The 15,739-nt window shown below is 35.3% G+C and overlaps 1 protein-coding gene across 4 annotated transcripts in view; it reads left to right on the top strand.

Annotated features, from left to right (window-relative positions):
- The window catches only part of RECK (reversion inducing cysteine rich protein with kazal motifs), a 70,104-nt gene that overhangs the window by 27,018 nt on the left and 27,347 nt on the right, over positions 1-15,739 (top strand). For 3 of the 4 annotated variants that reach the window (XM_062569753.1, XM_062569754.1, XM_062569751.1), the window contains 5 exons: positions 2,141-2,188; positions 11,562-11,595; positions 12,401-12,598; positions 12,982-13,249; positions 14,685-14,864. In XM_062569753.1, the coding sequence (XP_062425737.1) occupies positions 2,141-2,188; positions 11,562-11,595; positions 12,401-12,598; positions 12,982-13,249; positions 14,685-14,864 (728 nt within the window). The remainder of the gene's footprint in view (positions 1-2,140; positions 2,189-11,561; positions 11,596-12,400; positions 12,599-12,981; positions 13,250-14,684; positions 14,865-15,739) is intronic. The other variant, XM_062569752.1, reaches the window with a different exon arrangement.

Below are 15,739 nucleotides of genomic sequence, written 5' to 3'. Positions count from 1 at the left end.
GAGGAGGATTGAGGTTAGGGATCATTTACGCAAACTGGACATCCACAAGTCCATGTATCCTTCATGGAATATGCCCATGAGTACTCAGAGAGCTGCTGATGTCATTGCAAGGCTACTCTCAATTATCTTTGAAAAGCAGTTGTGATCAGGAGGGGTTTCTGAAAGCTGCAAGAAAGTAAATGCCCCTGCTGTTTTCAAAAAAAAGGCAAGAAGGAGGAAGCAGGGAACTACAGGCCACTGCTACTGTTTCCAAGCCCCTGAAGGACAAGGTGATCAGTAGTAGTCAGCATGGATTCACCAAGGGGAAATCATGCTTAATCAATCTGAGAACCTTCTATATGATGGAATGACTGGCTGGGTAGATGAGGGGAGAGCAGTGGAGGTTGTCTACCTTTACTACAGCAAGGCTTTCAACACCGTCTCCTGTAACATCTTCATAGGCAAACTCCAGAAGTGTGGGTTAGATGAGCAGACAATGAGGTGGACTGGGAACTGGCTGAAAGGCAGAGCTCAGAGGATTGTTATCACTGGCACAAAATCTAGTTGGAGGCCTGTAGCTAGTTGTGTCCCCCGGGGGGAGTACTGGGTCCAGTCTTGCTCAACTTCTTCATCAGTGTCCTGGATGAAGGGACAGATTGCCTCCTCTGCAAGTTTGATGATGATCCAAACCGTGGAGGAGTGGCTGATTCAACAGAAGGCTGTGCTGCCATTCAGAGAGACCTGGACAGGCTGGAGAGATAGTCATAGAGAAACATCCTGAAACTCAGTAAAGGGATGTGCAGAGTCCTGCACCTGGGAAGGAACAACCCCATGGACAAGTACAGGCTGGATTCTGACCTGCTGGCCTAGGGGTCTGTGTGGGCAGTACAGCATGAGTCAGCAGTGTGCCTTCAGGGCAAAGGAGGTCCGTAGTATCCTGGGTTGCATTAGGAAAAACATTGATAGCAAGTTGAGGGAGGTGATCCTGCTGCTCTACTCAGTCCTGATGAGACCACACCTGGAGTACGCAGGAGTGTTCAGCTCTGGTCTCCCCAATACAAGAGAGAAATGGAGCTCCTGGAGGAAGTCCAGCAAAGGGTTTTTAAGATGATGAAGGGACTGGAGCATCTCTCCTATGAGGAAAGGCTGAGAGAGATGGAATTTTTCAGGCTGGAGAAGAGAAGGCTGAAGGGGGATCTTATCAGTGTATAGAAATATTTTAAGGGAGGGTATTTTAAGGGAAGATGATGGAGCCAGCCTCTTCTCAGTGGTGCCTAATGAGAGGACAAGAGGCAATGGGCACAAACTGAAACACTGGAAGTTCTGTCTGAACATAAGGAAAAACTTTCTGCTGTAAGCACTGGAATGTGTTGCCCAGAGAGGTTGTGGAGTCTCCATCTTTGGAGATATTCAAACCATCTGGACAGGGTCTAGGGTAAAATACCCTAGGTGACCTTGCTTGATCATGGCCATTGGACTAGATGGTTTCTAAAAGTGCATTCCAACTTCAACTGTTCTGTGATTCTGTGAACTTGATATGATAGTCCCAAGATCAGACTTTACCCAGATATTTTAGATTACCGGGGGAGGGGGAAGGATATACCTGATGTACGTAGAAATGGTGATTCTGAATATCTTTCACATGAGGAGTGACAGGTGCTGCACCTACAGAACAAGTAAGGAGCAGATCTTTACTTTGAAGGAAGGATTTCTGCAAATTAAAGGTAGAAATAAGTGTTTGTGCAAGAGGGATAAGAGAACAGAACGATAGTTTTGAGCAAGCCAGAATGGGGCAATGTTGTGCTCAAGCTCTTTAATTTGCACATTTTTTTTCAGTACTCTGCTATCTGGTAAACCTTTGATGCAAACGAATTTGCTCTGTATGTGCTTTTAATTTCAGCTAAGTTGGTGCATAAATATGAGTTTATGTGCTTTTTAATGAAATGTAGTATTGACAAAGCTGTGGTTTCTGCTTTTCTTAAGCTTTACATGGATTGTTCATTTCTTAAAAAGAAACATTCAAATTGATTATGGATTCATGGTTATGTATATATGTATATATACACACAGAGAGGTAATATAAAGGTAGAATACCTTTTATTTTGCAACATAATTTTATTTTCATTTTCTACTATAAATGAAGACATTAACTGTCTTTCAGGCTTCTTCAAAGAATGATGTTTTAAAGGTTTGCAGAAAAGAATATGAGGTATGTATATATGTGTCTGTATCTTGTTAAAGATGAGCTGTTTTATGAGTTCTTTTAATGTATTCCATAGAAGGGGAAGGAAGTATCAAGGGAAGTATCAGTCATCTTAAAGTAGTGTTTCTGGATATACTAATTTCTGTTCAAAAGTAAGTAATCTCTCTACAGTTCTGCCTTTTTTTTTTTTTCAGACTTGCATACATCTTAATTTGAATGAAAAGGATGCAACTTTTAAAATAGAGACGTGGATTCCAAAATAGTTTGTTTCATAGGAATTCGTCTACCTGAAATAGGCATTCATTCTGAGCACTCATTCTCTCAGAAACGTTTCAACTTGTATAACAGGAGATTCAGCTTTAAATTGACCTAAAAAAATTAATATAGAAGAGAATCTTTTAAATAGCCTTTTAATATAAATTCTTTAGTATTAATAATTTTTATTAATTTATTTGAAACTATATTTTATAGCAGTTATTTTTACTGTTCTACTCTTAAAATTAATCATGAGAATATTTTCAGAAATCTACCTTCATCTACATTCTTTTTAACACAAACACATTGAAGAAATGCTGTTCTGCTAGGACTTTATTTTCTTTCAAAAGGTTTCTTAATTAAAGTCCAGATCCCTGCTTCACCCTTTCATCTCCTTTCTTCCTACCTTCTGCCCTGAGTTAGGTAATCCTGCATAAATCCTGTTCATAATCAACAGTGCAGGATATCAGACAAATGCCTAGTCTTTGATATGGACAGAAATGTAATGTGTTTCCTATTTCCAGGAAACATCAAACAAACTTTTTTCTTTCCTTTAGTTCCTTTATCAAAAGAATGTAAGGAATATTTTCCTAAACTCTTCATTGTTGAAGTTCCTGTAGTTTGTTCTCTTGAAAATAAACTTTAATTTTAAGTAGTTCTGTCTCCTCTCATGCTGTGATAAGCTATACTATCCACATCTGTAATCTTTCCCTCTATTATGCCTATTATCCCTTTATGTTTCCTTCTTTTTTTCTGGATTTCTGCATTGCTGTAGGAGGTTGACCAGTATGTGTTGAAGGAGAGCAGGAAAGGAAAGGTAAGAGATTAAAGAATGCCTACAAAATGGCCATCTTATTTACTTTTCTTAGCTCTTCTTTTTCCAGTTTTTGTCTGGAATTTTGGAAAATTACTCTTATTCAAGAACGATCTTGCTGTTATTGGGCAGAAAACCTTAATTCTGTCTATGTGCAACACTTCTAAAGAGGAGAGAGAGAAATTCTTAAATGATGGGAAAAGAAACCAGTCTTTAAGATGGAAAAGAAGGAAAGAGTTTGGGGTTTGATTTTTGTATTGTTTTGGTTTTGTTTTGTTTTGTTCGGGAGTATTATAAGTATAGATAGGGATACTGTATTAGGAATTGAAATGAAAGATATGACATGGTAGATCTTCGGTTGTTACAGATAAGGATTTGCCTAAATATCTAGGCTTATTACTACTCGTGAAAAAAAAGTAATTACACTCTCAAGAGACTCATTGCACATGTAAAATTCAAGGAAATTTTGCCTAAGATGTGAGACTCCAGAAACTACTTCTGGTAGGAACCTACACTATTTCACACCCTAGTCATTTTTCCTCCTTTTTATTAAAAATTTTTGTTTGGTGCCTTGGTGAATATGTCCTGCTCCTTATGTAGTCTATAAGTAGCTTCTGTGTCTGTGACTGGTACCACACTTCAAAATCAGTTGAGTTAGTTGGGGAGAGAACTGAACAACTCAGAAGTGGCTGGTTAAAACTGAAATAGCTGACAATCAGAAACTACCTGTAAACACATAAATGCAATTTCCTACTGGCTGTGTTTGCCTTGTATTTAAGACTTCATTTGCTTAAAAAATGCAGATGCAATTTGGGATTAGTTTAAAATATTGATTTTAGTGCTTGCTCATCAGATTTCAAGTCTGTTACTGAGATACTGTATGTATATGATGTATAAGTAAAAGCTAGCTGAATTAAGAATATAAAAGCATAATTCCTTTATCTGAAATATTTTCATAGCTTACTAATTTTCATCGCTTCTAATAGTTGACTGAACTGTGCCGAATACTTTTCAGCAGAGTTTTGAAATCAGGGAAGCAGCTTCAGGAGTTACCTGTTTAGCTTCCCACTAGTCTAGTGAGCATGAAGTATGCAGTAAGTCATTGAGAATAGGACACAACATTCAGAGTGGCAAAAAAAGCCAAAACAGAAGATAGCATAAGGCCTGAGGTTGCTAAGCTTAGTTGCAGGCTGTATGATAGGAGAGTCACTTTAGCAATGATGAGCCAGCTTTTTACAAGATTGGTTGAAGATTCTCCTTCTCTTGATCATATGTTTCTTGATTAGTTTTACTTAAAATGTAGCCTGTAATTCTTGTCGTTTGGGCATCTTATAAGTAAATCATAGAGTAGCGAGCTATTCATTTTTGATCCGTGCATTGAAGATTTTTAAGTGATGTACTATTATTTTTTCAAGTAGCACTATATGTATTAATTTTAAAATTTTAACAAAACTGCTTGAATATTTAAAAATGTTACTGAAATGTATCTTCATCAGCTCCTTTTGAAAGATTTTATTTTGGGGGGGGTTGCTCTTTTCTTCCTCTGCTTCTCAGATAGTTGTTCTGTGTCATCTTTTCAATTTCTGTCTAGTTGTGTGTATCTCATCTCTTTTGTCTTTCACTACTTCTTCCAGCTTTCTACTATCCTGTTCATCTTCCTGTAAAAAGAAGGTAGGTAATAGTCAAAGGAAGAAGAAAAAAGATGTGGAGACTGTATGTAGGATTTTCTGTCTTTTACTGTTTTAAAGTTTTGTGTAAAGTTGAGGCTTATTTTGAAAAAATTACATGGAATACATGCTTGAGGGAGTAACTGAAACTAGTTTACAATTTATCGTTTTAAGGTAACTGTTCCTTCTGTAGTGTGTGACAAGGGCAGTGCTAGAATTCCCATTACAGATTGCAATTCTTGTATCTATGTATCTTTACAGTACATACTGTGAGTTCCTCTTTCTGCACATTTGGAACTACGGTTCTTATTTCTTTTCTTCTCATGTGTTCTAAATAAGCCATTGTTCAAACTTGTCCAGTTAATTGGTCTTAAAAAAAGGTTTTCTGCAACTGAACAGTGTAACATCCGCTGCCATGTGGATGAAATGTAAGTGGAAATGCTCCGTGTTCTTCACTAAAACTGAAATTGAAACTATTTTTGGTCTTAAAGCTATTTTTGACACACAATATTGAACACTTCTGATGTCCCTACACTATTAAAAGATACTTCTGTTCTCATAGATTTGAACAGTGTTTAACTTAATTTGACTTTTTTGTTTTCCTACACTTTTAAAATTCAGAAACTTCAGATGCAGTGCTTGCAGCTTCAAGTGCTCCAATAAGTTCTCCGAAAAGTGTTCCCTGTGTTACAGTATTGGCTTATTTTATGTTCTAGGGTCATAAGATCCTGCTTTAGGCTGAGGTTTTAGTGAATCCTGGCTACTAATTACCCCTTCTGAAAAATGCTATCCAGCCAGTTTTTGGCTCTTATCCAGTTGTGCTGATTACTTGGAGACGGTACATTAGAAGGAGCTATTTAGAACATAGTGTAGAAAAATGTTCAGAAAATGTTTTAATGAATTCCTAAAACACATGCCTGTGTGTGGCCTTGAGATGTACTAGTTAAGAATTTGGGGCAGACCCTGACCATATACTACACATTCTAGTTAATATTAATGTTATCTTATTTGCTGGTGCTTTTTGTCTCTGTTTCTTTTTTGTTGTTGCTGTTGTTTTTGTTTTTTCTTCTGTTTTTTTTAACCATTCAGATAAAGTTTGTAGAAAACATGTTGCTCTTACTGAAATTAAGTTCCACTGATTTTCTTTTAGCTTACTGTCCATTTCTGAAAGTGTGTTCACTTCTTCACTATTTTACATAATTGAGGGAAATCTTGGCCTTAATTGTTGATTTTTGCATGTTTTCTGAGTTATGAATGGATGTGCGCCATCAATTGACTCCACAAAACCTTACTATGTTTTGTGGATTTAACTTATGTTTTGATTATGATTATGATTAACAGTATTTTCACTACTGTTTTCATAGAGTGAAGCATCTGCTTTTCTAGAGTGTTTGTAATAATAGTTAATACTTTTAATTTAAAATAATTAATTGGATAAGATCTGTGTTCAGATAGTTTTAACATGGTTAATTTTCCCAAGACAATAATACTAAATTTATTTTTCCACTAGCGTTAATATAGTATAGATACATTGATTTTTTTTTTCAGGGAGGAAAATGAAGCTTTGATTTTTAGCAAGATTCTCTTATTTTCTGATGTGAATAAATAACTTCATTGCTGTCATTTTTCATTCAAGGTACAAAAGGCAGCAATTTAGAAAAATGTCCTTATAATACAAAAGCATGTCTTATGGTGGAAAAGACTTCTTCCTTTAGCAAAATGCTTTGCTCTGTGTGTTTGGGTGTGCGCATTTTGTTATTTGAGCCGTTACCTGCAGCTGATGAGCTCCAAAAAGAGCGAAACCAGTTAGGTCCTGCAGTACTGGCTAAAATTGTGCTTCAGGAGCTTTCAGTGGGGAAAACCGAAAAATGTTCTATGCTGGATAAATTTTAATTGTATTTTTTCAGTTTCCAGAACACAAAAGGTGTTTGAGACTGTTTTCTTAAGGCATAAACTCCTGTGTTGCTTGTGTCTGCCTGCCTCTCTCCATTCCTCCTATTTATAATCGTAGTAATTTTAATGACCAGTTTCAACCATTTGGTAAAAAGAGAGAAGTCTGAAAGAGGAGATTAGTGCACAAGTAAAAACAAATCATTCTGTTTTTGTGTTCTTTAAATTTCAATATTGCCATCTTTGTTCACTTAATATTCAAATATTGAAACTGGAATATGTGTGTGTGTGTTTGTGTTTATACTATTGCTTTTATTGTCATTTTCCCAGATCTTGATGATTTTGTTCTTCCTTTAAGCAGAACTTCCTTTCCCGTTCCTTTTGCCTTTAGCTGTAGATCCGTCTTATCTTTTGGTTTGTTTCCTCTGTCTTTGTCTTTCTGTTCTCACAGCGCGCTGTTTCAAGAGAAGTTGGCAATATTAGGTAGCAGTTTTAGAAGGAGGTTGAAGGGGCAGAAAAGCTGTTAATATCTTAAATATGAGTGTTACTTGATTAAAGAAGGGAATTAACTGTGTATTGTATAATGAAGTTATGGTTAACCACACATGTTGGACTATGACTGTTGTTATCAGCTTAATTTGACAAATAGGTGACTACATACTACTTTTTCTAAGATTCTGTCATGTCTACATAGCTATGCTTTCCATATTTGTGCCTGTACTTTACTGAGCAGTTGTCCAGCCCTACACGAAAAGCAAAGTCAGCACCTTAACTAGCACAGTATTCTATGATGGCTACAGGCTAGTTGCTTTAACAATTCAGTGCTGCTGAAAATTTTGTTCCTGCACCCTCCTGAAACACAGCTTTTTCCACACACATCTTTTCCCACCACTACCCATAAAAATACATTTCCACTTAACCTTATTCTGATTCTGATATCTGGTAGGTCCTTCTATGAGGTGCTTTAGATACCTAGCACAAGAAAGAAAAGGACTATTTTCTGCAGGGTCACTGAGGAAAAATTAGGTCATGGGAAGATGACTGTTGCCAAAGCTAATGTAAAGACACACACAATAATATAGAAGAAATGGGAACAGGAGAGAAGAGCTGAAAACAAAGGGGAGAAGAAAAGCAAGACTACCTTCTCTTGGTAGAATATTACCTGTTACAGTGACTCATCAGTCCATGGAACTGCAATTTCAAGTACAGAAGGAGGAAGATTGTTTACCTGGTTAGAGGATCCTGTTTGTTTCACTAGAAAAGAGGTAAAAAATTTTACAGGAAGATAACCTTGCTCCAACTTGAGCCTTTTTTCAGAGGATGAACACTAGTAGACACTATAATTTTCCCAATATTTTTGGCTATTTTTATGTGTGCTTGTGACAATTTTTAGCTGAGTTTAAAGCAACTTCACATCATGATTCTAACTGTTGTTTGTATTGACTAACAGTATGTTTAATACTTAGTTATAACCATGACAGACAGACTTCAGCCTTTTCAGCAGCCTGTACTGCACTTTTATTAATGCCCTGTGACAGTAACACTATCGCTTTGTACCTGACTGGCTTGTACACAGGTTGGGTGGGTAGGAGTCCAATTTCAGTGGCTTCTGAGGGCAGGCAGTTAGGATCATAGGGGTGCTGGTTATGGCAGTTCTTACCTGACGGTTTTGTCTTTTTTGATGAAACGGGTCCCAAAGAAACTGGGTGGCCACATTGAAGCAGTGGTAATTAGGTGACCGTTGTCTGGCATCCATAGAGAAGGAAGCACTATGTTGTAAAAGTCACATGAGCCTTTAGGCAACAGTATAAATCTGTTCTTTACTTTGCTGAAGTGTAGGATAGTAATTCTGTCTCCATCTTCTGTTTCCTGTAAGTTCTCTTTTTCCTTGTCCTTGTTACACAGATGAGTGGATGATATTTGCTTTGTGGGTAGTACAAAGATAAAATCTGAAATGAATCAGATGAAAGCTTGCAGCTGGAATGTTGCTGCAAATTCATTCACAGTCTCAGAAAAAATCTACAATATCCGTTGTTTAAAATAATACAGAAGTCATAGGAGCTGTTGCTGTGTTCTTGAGAGTAAAGATGTAGAACTGGTAGGAGGTATTAAAGGAATAAAAAGAAAATAGCTAAATTGTTACTTTGTGAGTTGTTGGGCTATTGTCTTCCATTAGGCAGCCTTTTTGTGTGGTTTGAATGAAATGTCTTAATGAAGCTGTGTTTTAATTCACTATTACTAAAGTGATAAGTAGCTGATGTTCATAGATAATTGTATTTTCAGTTTAGGTTTGTGTTTTTCCTCTTAGGATCATTATTTCAATGCCACATCTGCCATGGTTTATCCAGTAAATGGATAAGACTGTGCATAGAAGAAAGTGATGTTGTTCAGTATGAGATTCAATGTCGGGTCTCGCCTGCTTAAAATCCTGCCTTTGAGTGAGGTCTCCTCATTCTTTTGTTAAGAGGTTGCAACACATCTTATATTTTTACTGTACTGAAACAAGGTTTTAATCCCACACTATGTTTGCAGACTGTTTTATGTATTTCTGTTTTCTCTTCTACATAGAATACAAATTTATTTAATGATGGTGGTAGGAGAAATGGAGGAGTTCAAGAACTTTATGAAGAACTTCATATGAAGAAAATGACTGTGTGTTTTGTCTCTGTTAATCAATTTTCTTAGTGTTCTAACAAGATGTGGAGGGAGTTCAACTTTGTCTGCTTTTTTGTAATTATGTAATTTTAAAGTCTGATAATTGGCAACTGTATTTTGGAATTGTAGACCTAGAACCTTATCCTGTCACTGAGTTTCAGAAAACTTAAATGCAGTGTCTTTTTTGGGGGGAGGAGATTTGTGTCTTAGTGTGAGAAAGAAAGTGGTTGTTCTGGGCAAAAATTCAGGACATAGACCCTTTTTTCAGTGATTTGTCTTCAGATTAATTTAGAATACTCTGAAGCAAATCAGTTGGATATGTGTCCTCATCCTCCTTTTGTAGGTTAAAAAGTTCTGTATCCCCCAACTGTACCTTTTGACTGCTGCAGTGTGAGGGATTTGATGGCATGTTTCAGGAGGTGTTTGCTTTGGATATAATTTAATTCATAAATTTCTCCTTTTAGAAATAAAGAATACATTCTGGACTTATCTAATGTCCTTCATTAATACATATTTCCTTTAGTTCACCACTCCAACACCTTTCTGGGTGCAAATGTGTGTTCGTGCTTGCACGTATATGTACACCAGCTAGTTCTTGACTTGTGTGCTCACCTAAAATTCCGTAGTCTGCTTCACTTCAGTGTCCTCAAGTTGGTTCTGCTTCCCATCAGCTTTATTTATTTATTTATTTATTTATTTTAAGGATGTGAAACTATATGCATTTTAACCTAGGAAGACTATGTTTTCTATGGTAAAGAGCTGAATCCTTTCTTATCCTTTCTTATTACCTCGTTTTGTCATTTTTGCTAAGCAAAGCTTACTTTGCTTAGTAATTTCAAAATATATTTAACTGTGGAGGTCAGATCTTGGCAGAGGACTTAACTTTCATTTTAAATATCTGTTATCCAATTTTAATTTCTGTTAGGATAATTTAACAAAAGTTTTTGAACGGATGCATGTTTTCTTGGAATCTTCTCAACCAATAGTATATTGTTTATAATATGAGTCCGGAAGAACTAATGTAAATATTTTTTGTTTTTCAATAAAAGAGTTAGTTATGGAAGGAAGCAGCACATCAAATTCCAGATGTTTAAAAACTACTTACTTTCTGCTAACTTAAGTCTCTAACGTGACAAATAAGATCATTGTATAGATGTATAAAAACAATCTTGATACTCTTTCTTTTATGACAAGAATTTAGACACCAACTTTTGCAGATGAAAAAAATCCTAAAAGCTTACTATTTATTCATCTGACACTAAGCAGAAATCTTACCTGAAATTAAAAGTTAATTCCTTACACGACAATACAAAAACAAGATTAGGTCACTGGAAAAAAAATTTCCACTGACTGTGTCTTGTTCTTTTGCTGTCGCACAAGGAATTGCACTTTTTCTTTTGAAGAAATTCCACTGGCTGGAGCGCTTACAGTGAGCTGAATGCGTGAGCACAGGTATGAGAGGAAAGGAAGCCAGACTTCCTCTCTATGTGGGAAGAATTCGGCAAGTGATGTTGGTTGTTTCAGAGTAATCATCAATGAGATGATTGTGGCTCTGTAGTATAATTAATATCAGTAAGGCTATGTTTCTAGGGTGATGCATGTTGTGATCAAACTGCACAGTGTTTAAAAGTCCAACTTTGAAGTGAAAATTGGCAGCTCGCTCCAATTGAACTTTGAGAAAAACATACAAAATTGCCATGCATCTCAGTTCTCGACTTTAACTTGTAAGCCACATTGATGTTAAATTTAAGATTTTCTGCTTGCATGTGTGAATGTGCATGGTTTTCTTTTCCACATATTCTTTAAAATAATAATAATGAACAAAACATTTTGGTACATTGTGTTCCAGGGTATCATTTCTGGTGTAGTCTGGAAAAATATTCCCATGTAGTTGGTGGAATATTTATGTATTTCATTAAGAGTGCAAGCAGAATTTATTTCCTACTTTAACTGTTTTTATACAATGTTTTTATTTGTTCCAATTTAGATTGAATTAGAGCAATAACAAAATTTATTGGCTCATAATAAGAAATGACTGACACTTAAATGTGCATTTGAAGTTTTCTTACTTATAACCATATTTTTGTTTTGTTTTCAGAATGCTCTCTTTAGTTGTATTAACAGAAATGAAAGTAAGTATATAATGAGTAGTTTTGCACTATTGTTTTCCTTTCAGAACCCTCTTTATAACTTTCAGCTCTAATGATTAAGAAATTCTATAGGTCTGTGTTTACAAGTCACATGAGTTTAGTTCCATACAACAATAAACCACACACATAAACATGCTTGCTGAAGCAATAGGAGGATTGGACCACCTGTATAATTTATAAGTATTTAATTTATAAATCACTATTTGTTTTATCTTTTCTATCTATGCTTAGAAAGCTCATTTCTTCCATATGAAGATTCTATTGATTGATGTCTCTCTGTAGAAAAGAAATGAGTGTCTCAGAATTAATTCTAGTAAAAGTATTTCTCAAGTTTTGTATTTAATAACATGACAAAAGTGGATGAATCAGAATGATACCCTCTCTCTTTTGAACAGGTTTTTGGATATTGCTTCCATATTTATTTGTCTCCCTATTAATTTTTGTCTAATAGTTCAATTAGAAGACAAGTCTGGTTACCTTTAAATAAATAAAAACAAAACAACTGAAGATAAAATTCAGCTGGCTTGCTAGGGACTTGAACTTTAACTTCAAGAAAGGATTTTTGGATCTTTTTTTTTCCCAAACGAACAAGAAGACATACTTTGGATAGTTACAGACAGGCACGGTGTTTCTGGTAGCCAGAGATTGTTTTGATGAGCCTAGAATTTGGTGATTGGTTCTAGTAATAGCTTGAGCTTCATTCGGTGGTGTACAGATTTGCTTGTTTCTATGTATAGGAATCAATAGGTTTTTCTGTTTTTGTTTTGTGGATTCTTTTTTTCCCCAGTGGGATCAGTTTGTTGCAGTTATGCAGGTCATCATACAAACTGTCGGGAATATTGTCAAGCAATTTTTCGGACAGACTCTTCTCCTGGTCCTTCACAAATTAAAGCAGTTGAAAACTACTGTGCATCTATTAGCCCTCAGCTAATACACTGTGTGAACAACTATACACAGTCATATCCAATGAGAAACCCTACAGATAGTAAGTATAAAAATTATTTCATTTATGAAAATTATATAAAAAATACTGAAAATGCTGGAGACTTTTATATGTACATTTTATTTTATAAGCGGTATTGTATAAATCTGCAGTTAGATTGTATTACTACATATGTCTGTAATATATAATCATATAAATTTGTACAATGATAAATTTAGGTTTATGTAGGTGCAATGCTTTTTTTTTTAATAACTAGCTTATAAATGCTACATACCAGTTCTGCTTTTCTTAAGAGCTGATTCTGTTTGCATTTAAAAGTAGTAAAAGAATCATCGTTAAATACCTTTCTCTAAAGGCTGCTGTGTAATGTGTCTTGGTTGTTATTGTGTGCTGGATAATTAACATTTAAAAAAAAATTTTAACAGGTTTGTATTGCTGCGATAGAGCGGAGGACTATGCATGTCAGACTGCTTGTAAAAGAATTCTAATGTCAATGAAAACAGAGCTTGAAATTGTTGATGGACTTATAGAAGGCTGCAAAACAATGCCTCTTCCTCAGGATCCACTTTGGCAATGTTTTCTTGAGAGTTCAAGATCTGTTCACCCAGGAGTCACTGTGCACCCTCCACCTTCTACAGGCCTTGATGGAGCTAAGCTCCATTGCTGTGCTAAAGCAAATTCTTCCACCTGTAGGTCAGTATCTCTCTTCATTTCCAGTTGTCAGAATGCTTTGGAAATTGTCTGGTGCCAGCCTTTTGCCCAAATCCTGCTATGTAAGTCAAGTATTGATTTCTGTGAATTGTTAGAGAGAAACGAGTTTAGGTAATCTGATGGGTGACACATTCTACCCAGTGCTTTGTTCTCAACAAGTACCGTTTCGTGAGAGGAATCAGATTTTCTTATTTTTTCTTATTTTACTAGAAACACTGGACTACTGCATCCTACACTTTGTTTGTGGTAGTAGCAGCCAATACTGCAACAAACTGAGGAGAGCATGAGAACTATGGGGAAAATAAACAGTACAAAGTGTCAAATGCCTGATTCCTACATGTTAAAAACCTTTGTAGTATTCTTGATAAACACAATTTAGATTGTCCATGAAACATTGCTTTGGCAATATATTAATTAAATATTGGAACTAACTATTCCCAAGTTCAAAAAAAGTTAAAAAAAAAAAAAAAATCTGGTTTCAATCAAACAGTTGCGTGCTTGCAAATAAAAGTTATTGGGGTCTTTTTATTTAGAGTGGTTATCTACTCCAAAAAGTGATAATTATGGCCTTTTAAAGGCATGTAATGTGATGAAATAAATATGTAAAAACTTGTTTTGAACTGCTACTTTCTTTTGCATTGAAGTTTAGCTAAACAAAAAACTTGAATATGGCAGGATTTTATAGGGAGTTTTATAGGAGGGTCCTAGAATTATGTTATTTCATAGAACATTGCAGCATAGGGCAGCTAGTGCAATGTCTTTTCATTGCTTGCTTTGATATTCAGTTCTGAAAATTGATCCTTCCTTTTCATTTTCAATACAATAGACTTTAATAATTCAGTGAGGTTCCATATCTTTATTTGGGAATAGCTTCACTGCCACTGTGAACGAAGTGGCCTGGGTATTTCTGACTCCAAGGAAGAACTCAAATGCAGGCAATGAACAGTTCATCTGCATCAATATCAGGGCAAAGGAAGAAATGTACTTTTGTTTGCTTAGTTTTTCTGTAGCAGGAGAAGATGTGATCTAAAGTTGAAGGATGAGATTAGAATTTCTTCATTGTTATGTCAGCCTGGTTTATTACACATAAAGTTGGCTGGAATAGTTCTCACCTTGTTAGTTCAGGTCTCCTGCAAACTCCAGCTTTGTCTTAGTCTGTATGTTGTATGTTGCAGTTTTATATTATGACATTTTTCAGTCTTACTAGCTTAAATATTTGGTGACATTCTTAAACAAAAGTGGAAAATTTATTAGAGCACAGAATTTGTAAAATCTTGCTGATTTTGAGGGCACTAACGGAGATTTCTGCCCTTGCTTTAGGCTCCTTTGGTGAGCATAGGTTCACGACAGGTGTAGGTTCTGTTATTGTGTCTGAAAGACTGCTATTCTTTTCATTTGATTATTTATATTTTTTCAGAGAGCTCTGCACTAAGCTTTATAGCACAAGCTGGGGCAATTCACAGAGTTGGCAAGAATTTGATCGCTTTTGTGAGTATAACGCAGTTGAAGTTTCCATGTTGACCTGTTTAGCAGATGTACGAGAACCTTGTCAGCTGGGCTGTAGAAATCTTACTTACTGCACTAATTTTAATAACAGGTAGGAGAGAAACACTGATTATTTTATAAAGGAATTCCTGTGCTTTGAATTAGAAAAAAAAAGTTTTCAGATGTATTTTTAGATTGTATGTCACTGTCTTTCTGTAAATCTTATTGTAGTTAACAATTTTAAAATAAACAAGTTTTCTTTAGAAGACTTTTGGAAATGTATTTAAGTGTCATTACAAAGTCTATCAGAATAAAAGTAACCTGTGAACTTGTAAAATGTCACCCCGTATTAACAGCATATTCCTATGTCTTATTGTATAAACAATTAAGCCATGATTGATGGGTTATTGTGTATTATAAAATATGGTTGAAATGCTTGTTAAATTTTTATGTTACTCTAACATTTTCCTGAGAGTATTAGGACTTATCTCAATGATTTACTCTTTTTCAAAATTCCTTTCCTTTTAAAGATATTTCTGCATTTTTACACCCTACGGAGCAAAATCAGTGATTTAAAAATGCTATCTGAATTAATAGCGGCAAGATTACAAGTTAAATAGTTTTAGAATTTCACAGGTACATTTGAAATTTTCCCTGTTAGTTAAGATCTCTGGCTTTTCCTTGAAATAATGGAAGTGGCATGACTTCCATATTATGGATAATAGCATAGAAGTGTGATAGTTGTTGTCTAGACAAAAATAAATCATAAAATTTGCATTAGTGATTCACCAGGAAACATTCACACAAATGTTCTTAATATATAATTTTTTTTTTTAAGTCAACTTCAGGTTAAAAAAGAAAAAATTTTAGATGGTATTTGCTCCAAGAGGTAGAAGTAAGAGCAGAATTTCGGCCTGGAGATTTAAAGAGGTTATTTTCATTCAAATGTTTTTCAGTCTTGCTTAACTGTAGAGGGGATTCTTGTCT

The sequence above is a fragment of the Rhea pennata genome, chromosome 2 (assembly GCF_028389875.1).
Source record: "Rhea pennata isolate bPtePen1 chromosome 2, bPtePen1.pri, whole genome shotgun sequence".
Classification (NCBI taxonomy): Eukaryota; Metazoa; Chordata; class Aves; order Rheiformes; family Rheidae; genus Rhea; species Rhea pennata.
This window is presented reverse-complemented; position numbering and strand designations above follow the sequence as displayed.